The sequence below is a fragment of the Camellia sinensis genome, chromosome 6 (genome assembly GCF_055761805.1).
Source record: "Camellia sinensis isolate YWXY chromosome 6, ASM5576180v1, whole genome shotgun sequence".
In the NCBI taxonomy this organism is placed as follows: Eukaryota; Viridiplantae; Streptophyta; class Magnoliopsida; order Ericales; family Theaceae; genus Camellia; species Camellia sinensis.
The window spans coordinates 10,003,644-10,015,000 of NC_138966.1; the positions used below are offsets into that span (position 1 = coordinate 10,003,644).

Genomic DNA, 11,357 nt, shown 5'->3' on the forward strand with positions numbered 1-11,357 from the left:
CCTTAGCTTTTACTTTCCACTATCACAAACCTTCTTACTATTAGTTACCTACCTTCAGAATCTTGCGTGTTTTTTCCTCTCTTGTTTCGCACTGATCTGGCTCAACTCCTCCTTATTTATAGACAGGCAGTAGTGCCATCAAGCCAACACGTGTCCACAGTCCAAATCCCCCTAGATTTTGATCATAAATCTCCATAGATTGATACTTATCTAATTAACATTTGTGGTAATTATACTTTGGCCTAGTTCTTTAACATAATTATATAAACAAACTGATTTCTAATTAAATTACACTTTATAACATACCAACAGAAAATTAATTATTTATTTTACTATCATACCTATTATTATTATTATTATGTTTATGTTTATGTTTATGTTTATGTCACAAAATAGGCTTAATTTTCAAGTCCAGTGATGTGATAATCAATTAGGATATTAAAGGTAATACTCTCTCATATTTTCTCTAATCATCAATCAATCATATCACTTACACATCAATCTAAAAAAATGAGCCTAAAAAGTAGACATATATCATTTTGCTTGCTAAAAATACACCTGCTTTGCTAATTGTTTCATCTCATACAACATAATTTCCTGCCACAGCTAGCAAGTGGTAACTGACTAATCAAAATTAGGTCGAGAGCGATAAACTCAACATCGGAGACTTATTTCAGCCAAACACTTTCTGACTTCTTCACTCACAATTTTCACATGTGAATGACAACACAAGGACAAGAGGAGATTATCAAAGTACTATATGGGACATGTGAAGTGGCTGTCAATCACGAACGTATTTTAATTTCCTCTTTGTTCCTTAATTAATATCTCCAGTAGTACTGACAGATGTAGAGATTGTTTCTTGTTGTTTGAATGTAAAGCCAGCTAGCTTAAACTCACACCTCAGGCTGACACTGAGACCAATTCATCCGGGTGGGGTCTAATGAGAAGCTTTTGTCCATCTATCGGAACATCTTTCTTGTACTTGAACCATTTAGCCCAGAACACATAATTGACAAAATTGAGAATGCTGAGAATTGCCAAGAACCAATAAAAGAGCTCTACGCGGTTCTTATTCATGTCAAGCCCTTCTAGCCACCCTCTCTTGCTCGAACTGAGCTTAGCACTCACCAAGTTAATGAGCCCCACGAAAGCCGAGCTCAAATAGTAGCCTATAGACAACGAGAGAAATGAGAAAGAAGTGGAGAGAGATCTCTTGCCAGCAGGAGCCTCACTGTAAAAGAACTCCAATAGCCCGACGAATGTGAACATGTCCGCTATTCCAAAGACTGCATAATGAAAAGAGAGCCAGAAGAGGCTGATGCGGTGGTTGTGATGAATGATCTCATTCTTCCTTTTCACTTCTATGAACCCCGCCACACCCATCGAAATAACAGAGAGAACAAGTCCAACTCCGACCCTCTGGAGATGGGTTATGCCATTTGGGTGACCAGTGAATTTACGCACTATGGGAACAAAGGCAAATTCATAAACAGGTATAAGAAGAGACATGAACACCAGAGGAATTACAGGGATTGAGGCCGCTGGGACATCAAAACCACCTAGTTTAGTGTTCATAAGGGTTCCTTGTTGGACAGAAAAAGTCTGCAGTTGGGCTAGGCATGTGTTCATCAAAATGGTGCTCAGAAGGATTGGCATCATCCTTGTTAGTATCTTTACTTCTTCTACTTGAGTCACTGTGCAAACTCTCCATTTCTTTGGCTTGATGATGCCCTCGGGAAGAACAGCAGCTTTGTCCAATAACCTGATGCAATCCAAGAGAAAAACAAATCATGAACTAATTATATAACTGGTTGCATGGTGACACAATTAAACTAGTCGATATAAGGAAATTAATTTCTTTATATATAGTATATAAATATTTTTAAGGAAAATAAGTTGGACCCCCTCAAGGAGGCACTCCCTTTGATTCCCTCTCTCTCTGATTGGCCAGTTTTTTTTTTTTTTTTTTCCTTCTCCTCCAATCACCACCCACCACGTGTGTGTGGGGGTTGGTGGGGGTGACGATTGAAGGGGGTTTCAATTACTTCCCTATTCTTAAATATATATAGCGTTCTTTATAAATAGTGGGGGCGTTTGGGAACCAAAAGTTGAGGCTAAAATAGCCTCAAATACAAAAAAAAAAAAAAAAAAAAGAAGCCAAAAAGTCACACTAATCCATTGATTTTTTTTAAAAAATAAAATAAAATAAAAGTATAGCTCTAAAATAGTATTAGCCTGACAGTGTAGGGACAGCCCCATCATTTCCAAAATAAATGACAATTTTGCTTCTTTAAACCTATTTTGGAAAAAATGAAGTTAGGGATAAATTTGTCATTTCAGTTTGAAACATCATTTCAAACACATTTTTCAAGACACAACTCAAATAAAAATTCATCATATCTTCCCAAATACAAAAACTAAAATAACTTATTAAAATAGTCAAAAAGTCTCTAAAATAGTCACTTTCCAAACAGTTACAGTATATAAATATTTTTAAATATATATAGCGTGTTAATTGGTACAAATAGCTGATGTAGTTTCGATCTTATAATGTTTGAATGAATTAGATAGGTGGATTCATTTCTCCAAATGAAAGTAAACAGGCGGTCATGACTCATGATAATGTATAATTAAGAGAACCCACCTGAATTGGTTAGTATGGGGAATGCATTCTCGATATGACGCAGACTCAGGGCCACGAGTCTCATATAAGTCACGTGAGTTCTCGGGTAGGCGCACTGCCCAATTTCTTATTGTCACCACCAAAACCTGTAATTGATTATCACCTCAAATGAGTTAGGTTGGGTGGCCTGAATGGAATTAATCTTCTTGTACATGTGCCTATATATATAAATTTTTCATGAGAGGGAGAGAGAGACCTGTAAAACACTTGACAATGCACTTTCGCCTGGCATTCTAATGCGATAAAAAGCCTTTCCTAGTGAAATAAAACAAAGTCCAAGAAAAGCACAAATCATGGAGATGATGAAACCCTTATCCCATCCGACATTTGTGCTTACCCACACTACAACCGTCACCCCTACTGAAGCCCCAACAGTTATACTAAGCAAAAACCAATTGAAGAAGGTGGCTATGTACTTGCTTTCCTTTGCTTCGTTTTGGTCAAACTGATCAGCACCTAAAGCAGGCACCGAGCCTCTGATTCCACCTCCTCCCAACGCCACCAAGAAGATAGAAGCGTAAAACAGCAAACCTTTAGTACCATGCACACAGCTGGACTTCCCACAAAATTCAGGTTGCAGTTTATGAAAATGAGATTGAACAATTAGTAATAGATATCCCTGCAAGTCAAACCAATTCCAAACATTAAAAAAAAAAAAAAAATGAACTAGAGTAATTGAATAAATGGTTGGTACTACTAGTATACAGCAGAGGGAGATACCAACAACTGGATTGTACCAAAGAGTAGACACGTGTTAAGGCGGTTCATGTAGGTATCAGAGATGAACCCTCCAACGAGCGTAAGCAAGAATACAGTTCCCAAATAGTTTGTTGTTGTAGTTGCAGAGCCAGAGAGATCAAAGTGTATGACGTACAAGAAATATAGAACCATGCTTGCCATGTTCGCCACAAAACCAATGTTGTCCAGCCCCATCATTGCTGCAAATTGAGATCTTGTTAAATTAATATGCCAACTTTAGAAAATGTCATATATTTTCCGATCGAGAATTTGTAGTGTTTGAGGGTGTTACCACGTGGATCGTACGTGTGTTTACTTACCAAAGATGAAAATGGTACCCTTGAATCCACCTTGTCTGGGATTCTTCAAAGGTTGGTAAACTATATCTTCAACTCCACCTTCATCATTTAGTCCCTGAACATATGATGCCAGTGAGTGAATTTTACAATATATGATTTAGGCCTCGTTTGGGAACATGCTATTTTAGTAACTTTTGACTTTTTACGAAAAGATGTACAGAAAAAATAGAGAGGTGATGTGACAACTTTTAGTAACTTTTTGATTTTTTGGCTAAAATAGCCACTCCCCAAACGTTTTTTTCATTCTTTCCTGAAAAAGAGAGAGTGAGAAAAGGACTTATTATGGGAAAATTATTTAATAATTCGGGAATACCACGTGTGATCATGTTCTAAGCCAATCACCAATTACTTAGCTCGCATATTGTTCTTACATCCTCAATATAAATCGTGGATCCCTACCTCTCTCTATCAATCAAAACTTTATGGAGTACCATGTGTTGATACTTCGGGAATACTGAACAATCACCCCTTATTATGTCAGTAATTCCTATATTTTGTTTCATGTTTCCTTTTAGTCCCTTTAATTTCAATTCGATCGATTTGGACCATAAATTTATGATTTTGTCTCAATTTAATCTAATTAATTACAATCATTTGCATTTTTTAATAGAAAATATGTACATAAACAGCACATGTCATACTTCAATTCGGTGAGGTAACTTCAAACAATTCAGTAATAATTTTCTATCAAAAACACTAATAGTGTTATCAATTGAACTAATCTAAAATGGTAGTACTACTGCTACATACATCAATTAGTGTACCAACACTATTTAGTGTACTAACATTGACCCCACTTATTATACAAATTACAAATATCAAAAACTACTTAAATTATGTCACATCATCAATTGGTAGTACACTAATTAGTACATATAGTATTATTCAATCTAAAATTAAGAGTTAAAATTGAGTTAATTGAAAGTGTAGAAATCCAAATGATATAAGATGCCAAATGTAAGAACTATGGATATAATTTGTCCCAAAAAAATGTACACTAATCCTATTGCACATATATAGTTGCGAAAATGACTGTGTTGCTCACTCATAAATGTAATGTTATCGAAGATGTTCACCCACAGTGCTCATTAACACTTGAAAATTTGTGGACCAAACATAAATAGATTTCTTACCAAACACTAAGCTAATGGGGTTAACATTGATAAATAAATGTGAGATCTATATTTTCGTACCTAGTAGGTTTAGTTACATATTTTATAACATCTTAATATATAAATTATTAAATATACTTAGAATATCATGTCGCATTATTTATATGGTATTCTCAACTAATGAGAAATCGCAACATATAATAAATAAATTATTATTTATCTGTCAATTATTTAAAAGTCAGCCACCATGTAAATAATGTCACGTAATATTCCGAAACTAATGAATGAATTACCGATAATATGTTCACACTTTCTAATTACCCACACATGAATAATATTGACTATACTTGATTTTCTTCACTAAGACAAAGTTTCCCCTTAAATAATGACATTAATTAAGAGAAAACTTGCATGAGCCGGGCTTGACAAGTCAGAATTATTTTGTACTCCTATCAATTTGCATAAGTTGTATTCCCAAATCAAATCAAACAATAAGAATTTATAGATAAGAAGAAGTCCAAGCAATTCAATAACTAATTAACCAAAAGCATCGATAGACTACAATTATATAGAAAATAAACTCTAAAAATCATGTTTGTAAAATGATTACCATGGCCGAGGAAGCCGTATTAATCAAAGAAGGCAGCCGTAGTTTAAATGAGAGGAAGTTTTAAGTGTAAGTGAGCATGTGTTTCTGTGTGGATATATACACAGAGATATGCATTGCACAAAATAGTAGAGCACAAAAAAACAATTAATGTGGGGTATATGATATGTGTAAAATAAATTGATAGAGAGAGAGCAAGTGAATAAATGTGTATATTGAATTTGTTGTGTATTGAATGTACTATGAATAAAGAGGTACACTCTCCGTTATATAGGAGAGAAAATTACAAACATCATCATGCCAAAAGTGGATCCACTAACCGAAAGTAAAGGTACTAATCTAAAGCCTAAAGCACTAACATAAAATATATTAACAGCCCCCCTCAAACTCAAGGAGGATAGGTACTAACCAACTTGAGTTTGGAGAGAGTAACAAAACAGAAAAATAAACTGATAAATAAAAATTAAAAATGGGATAGGAGACACTGTATGGTTGTGTCAGACCGTTGTAGAAGACACGGTATGGTCGTGTCGGACCGTTGTAGCAGACAGTTTACGGGGTCATGTCGGACCGTTGTAGCAGACACTGTGTGGTCGTGTCAGACCGATGTAGAAGACAGTTTATGTGGTCGTGTCAGACCGATGTAGAAGACAGTTTACGGGGTCATGTCGGACCGTTGTAGAAGACAGTTTATGGGGTCATGTCGGACCGTTGTAGAAGACAGTTTACGGGGTCATGTCGGACCGTTGTAGAAGACAGTTTACGGGGTCATGTCGGACCGTTGTAGAAGACAGTTTATGGGATCATGTCGGACCGGTGTAGAAGCTGACCGGAATCAATGTCGGGACAGTTTATGGGGTCATGTCGGACCGTTGTAGAAGACACTGTGTGGTCGTGTCAGATGTAAAAGACAGTTTACGGGGTCATGTCGGACCGTTGTAGCAGCTGACCGGTGTAGAAGACACTGTATGAGTGTGTATAGCAAGCTGCCCAAAAGATATACATGGATATAGATATCGAGCCCTCAAAAGTCGTGCCCTCAAAAGGTGTGCCCAATCTTTTAAAAAAGGCGTGCCATCAAAAGGCGTGCTCGATGCATCAAAAGGCGTGCCAGATATGATGGCGAGGCACGTGAGTGCCTTGGCTGGCGTGCCCGGTTTGTCTGGCGTCAAGAGGCGCGCGATGCGCGTGGCTGCCTCGGCTATATAACCAAGACTGAACCTGAGGCTGAGGCAGAGGCTGAGACAAAAAACCTGCGAATTTCTCTGAAAAACTCTTCATTGTGCTGAGAGAGAGAGTCTGTAACACTCTGTTGCGAGAGATAGTCTGTAATACTCTGTTGCCCAGAAAATGGCCTCGTCTTCCCGGAGTCTGCTCACTCTCTTTCCAGACCTCAACGAGTCAACAAGAGAGAAAACTGGTGCGGTGTCCCATGAACCTCAACCAAACACCACTGGGTTTGCTCCGTTGAACTTTCCGATGCAGTCGGTGGAGCAAAAAATGGCAGTGCAAACGGATGTGGAGGCTAATCAGTATACTTTGAAGGCATGTGTGGAGTCCATGACGGCGGTCACAAACTTGTCGCACCGGCTGCAGAGTAGGACAAATGAGGTGCAGCAATTAAACTCCCAGCTGGCTCTGCTCCAACGCATGTATAAGGATGCGCGAGCACAGATAAGCGTGCTAAGGGCAGAAAACAAAGAGCTGAAGCGGAAGGCCACCGTGATGTTCCGATTTGGAGGGCCGCCATATGCTGCAGTGGAGGAGCAGGGAGTAGTGATCATGCCCAGTGGAGTGGGAAACACGGAGGCAACACCGGCAAGGGCCGCCCAGGACGGAGGCAAGAAGAAAAGACCGGCAGCAGAGTAGAGAAGGGAGAAGGAAAAAAGTCCCGCCTGTGGGTGATTTTTTTTTTTTTTTTTTTTTTTTTGTTGTGTGTTGTTTTGTTTTGTTTTGTTTTTTTTTTTTTTTTTGTGTGTGTGTGTAAAATTGTGATCGGGGTGGACTCCGGAGATGAATAAAAGCAAATTGGTAAAATGTTTGGTGTTTTTTTTTTTTTTTTTTTTTTTTTTTTTTTTTTTTTTAAATGGAGCATGGGGATGATGAATATATAATGATGAATAAAAAATAATAAAGGTGGAAGTGGGGAACAGACTATTAATGGGTTCTGAAACGGTGGGATGAAAGAGAAAAAAAAATATATAAAAAAAATAATAATAATAAAAAGAATGGGTCAAATTGTGAGTGTGTGGAGAATTATTATTTTATAGGATGGTGTATGGTCAGCATGATGATTGTGGCCATCTTTTATATATAGTTTAAAGTGCATTGGTTAGTAGGATCACGTGGGTTAGTGCATTGTTTAAAGCTGGAACGTTCTGTTTTTTTCTCTTTTTTTTTTTTTTTTTTTTATCTCAGAATAGCAAACAAAGGTTAGTGGTATTTCAATATGGGAATATTAAAATAAAAGAAAAGTGAGAAGTGGGATTTCAAATGGGCAAAAGGAAGAGAGAGAGAGAGAATTCAATGATCCTTTTCCAAGCAGAAGCTGCTTTTCTAAGAGTATTTTTTGAATAACTCATTTCTGCCAAGCATAGGTCTGTTATCTTTACGGAAGCCAGGATCGGCGGCGACAAGCTTGGAAATGCGATCGGAGACTTCGAAGGCATGACGAGAACTAGACCAAACGATCTTCATGGCATCGACATCGAACTGAGCCTTGTTCCTCTCATCAGTGTGTGTGTGTGTGATAGTCGAGCCAGTGAGACCGAGCCAGCATCACCCTTCATGACTCCATGACCATAGAGCAACACACAACTGTTAGGAGGCAGCGGAGGAAGGGGGAGACGAAAGTAGGAATTGAAGTTGTCGAAGCCAAGGACACCGTCGCCGCGTTCTGGCAACGCGAGGGAGGAGTGGGTGCCGACGAAGCCGGCGGCGCCTGCGACGAGGATGGAGAAGCCGCGGGGGCGGCGGGGGGTGGCGGAGTGGCGGACTTGTTGTTCCCAGGCGGCGGTGGCGCCGGCGTAGAAGGCGAGGAGGAATACGGGTTTGATCACCCGGGTGGGATTACCATCCCTTGTCGGATCTCCGAGTGTGAGAGCGTCCAGACCCGGATCGCTGCCGGTCGTGGCCGCCGGAAATTGATGACGAGGAAGATGACTGCGATTTGGAGAGGAAAGCTATTGGTGAGTGGTGAAGAAGAGTAAAGGTATGTGTTTGTGATATGTGTTGAAAAAACTCCCGCGGGCAGCGAAGGCAAGGTTGCCGGCCGGCTGCCCGCCGGAAAGAAAGGAGTATAGGGCCTAAATCTTATAGCTCTGATACCATGTAAAATAAATTGATAGAGAGAGAGCAAGTGAATAAATGTGTATATTGAATTTGTTGTGTATTGAATGTACTATGAATAAAGAGGTACACTCTCCGTTATATAGGAGAGAAAATTACAAACATCATCATGCCAAAAGTGGATCCACTAACCGAAAGTAAAGGTACTAATCTAAAGCCTAAAGCACTAACATAAAATATATTAACAATATGATAGAAATAGAGTATTACAAAAGTAAAAAACATAAGATAAGAAAAGGCTAGAAACTAATATCCAGCCGACCGGCCTCGGATATACCAGACACACGAGAGGTGCAACAAGAAAAAACACGACCAAAAATGAGAAGGAACTACCGACCCGATCCCATCAACGTAATAGGCTAGTTCTTGTCGTATCAACATTTGCAAATACGTGGGAAGCCAAAAATAATAATAACAATAATATTAGTGTAAGATTCTGTGATGTTTTTGACGCGTTCAAATTTTGTTCACATTTCATATCCACTTTCATTTGTCCTTCCCTTTTTGGTGGTGTTAGAGGTCGGCCAATCTCATTGAACAAGTTTGCACCCCCTTTTAATGGTTTGCACAAAGGTTTTTAGGGGTCCTCATTGTGTGTTATTGTTCATGTGATACTTTTAATCAAGAATATTGTTGACCCACCTTGTTAGCTAATTAGAAGATCGGAAATGCATGAGACCCCCAGTGGGGGTGCTGGGGGTCATGCCTGATTGGTTAAAAAAAAGCAGTTTTTTTTTTTTTTTTTTTTTTTTTTTTTTGTTTTCATCCATTGCCAGCCCCCCACGTGGAGGTGGGGGTGCTGGGGGTGCATTCCTGCTGGGGGTCTCCAGCAGGACTCTTAGAAGATAAGAGATGATTCCACTTAATGTAAGGGATTGTTTGAGATGACCTAAATAAGTGTACTTTTTGTCTTTTTACGAAACGATGTGCAGAAAAGTAGAGAGGTGATGTGATGGAAAAAAAATAAAAAGATAAAAAAATAAATTATTTGGAACTTCCCAAACTTGGCCTAAGTTTTATTGGTCGGGAGTATCACCTAAACAATGTCACATAATATTTTGAGATTCTTTAATAATTTTCCAATTCGAAGATGCTCCAACGTTGCCCACCAATAAAAAAGCATAAAAAGAATTAATTAAATAAATAAATCCAACAAAATGTCAAGAGTGAATATTTGTCTTTTATTTGATAATATAGGGTATCTCTCGCCCAGCCTAGCTTAATTGGGGCTGATTTACCTCATATCTAGACAGTCGATAATTAATCCCTAAAAGTTTAATGATCGAACAAATTTTTTATGATCCTTTCAAAAATTTTAATTTGAAATTTTGATCTTATCGTCAAATCTTTACTTGTGAAAAGTGAATCTGACTACTTTTAAAGCAGCATGTATACTCTCAAATGACGGAGATTCCAAGTTTTCCTTCCCAACGTAACAATAGTAACCGTATCAAACTAGGTATATTATACAAATATGCCTGCCTACCATTGTTGTAAAAGGCAAAAGGTAACAACAACAACAACAGATTCCAGCCTCATACCTTGGCATCCTTTCTTGGCGATTTTGTAAACTAGCCTACTATTGCTTAATTCTTTCCTATTAAAATTTCTAAAGCATATGAAAACAGATCATGCTACTTATGACTTCCCCATCAATTCCTTTCCTTTTTTAATAAAACCATCAACAACAGCAATAACGACTGAAAAAAAAAAAAAAACTCTACATCAAACAATTTTCATAAATGATTCTGACCTTAAAATTAATTTACTTCTTGCATTAATGGTGGTGGTGACAGAAGCACCGGTGAGGTGGTGGCAGTGGTAAAGGTGGAGGAGGTGGTGGTCGGGTGGGTGATGGTGGTGATAGTGTGGTTGTATAGTAAATTTTTAATCTCAAAAATATTTTTAATCTTTTAAAACATAAATAATTTTTCATCTAAATAAACTTGTATTTCGTTGATCACAGAAAATTTAGTCTCATTAAATTTCAGTTTCTGTCATACCAAACACTAAAAATAAATAAATAAATAACATTCTAAAAATATTTTTCGTCAAAAAATAAAAGAATGCCTTCCAATTCAACTTATCTCGTGGAGGCAAGAAATATATATATATATATATATATATGTATGAGAAGGGTAAGCACACTAATCTGTGCAATTGAAAAGTTCATTTGTACGCTATGAAACTTACAATTGAACCAGTTGAGAGACTAGCCTTTTTTTCATACAAAAATTAAAAATAATCTATGGCAACTGTTGTTGCTTTTAAGTAACCGAACTTGTGGACATTTTTCGAAAATGGAGCTGCTAAATGCCCCCACACAATTTGTTTAGACCCTCACTTCTTTAGACCCCTCTACCTATCAAAATTGCTCCCCACCTTCTTCTCTTTGAGCACTCACTATATTCCCAACTTTGCTCTTTCTTTGAACCCCCACACCCTACCTTTAGCCACCCTCACTCGACCCTCTCCGCCCGTGAGCCCCCGTCTCCAGCCTCCTTTAC

General features: G+C 38.0%; 1 protein-coding gene across 1 annotated transcript; it reads right to left on the reverse strand.

Annotated features, from left to right (window-relative positions):
* Nucleotides 1-503: 503 nt before the first annotated feature.
* LOC114302889 (protein NRT1/ PTR FAMILY 4.6) lies at nt 504-3,878 on the reverse strand. Its single transcript, XM_028247971.2, has 5 exons — nt 3,745-3,878; nt 3,407-3,624; nt 2,883-3,305; nt 2,648-2,772; nt 504-1,765 (listed from the first exon to the last, which is right to left on the reverse strand). Exons 2-5 carry the CDS (start codon nt 3,620-3,622, stop codon nt 904-906), a joined length of 1,626 nt encoding a protein of 541 aa, XP_028103772.2. The 5' UTR covers nt 3,623-3,624; nt 3,745-3,878; the 3' UTR covers nt 504-903.
* Nucleotides 3,879-11,357: the final 7,479 nt, after the last annotated feature.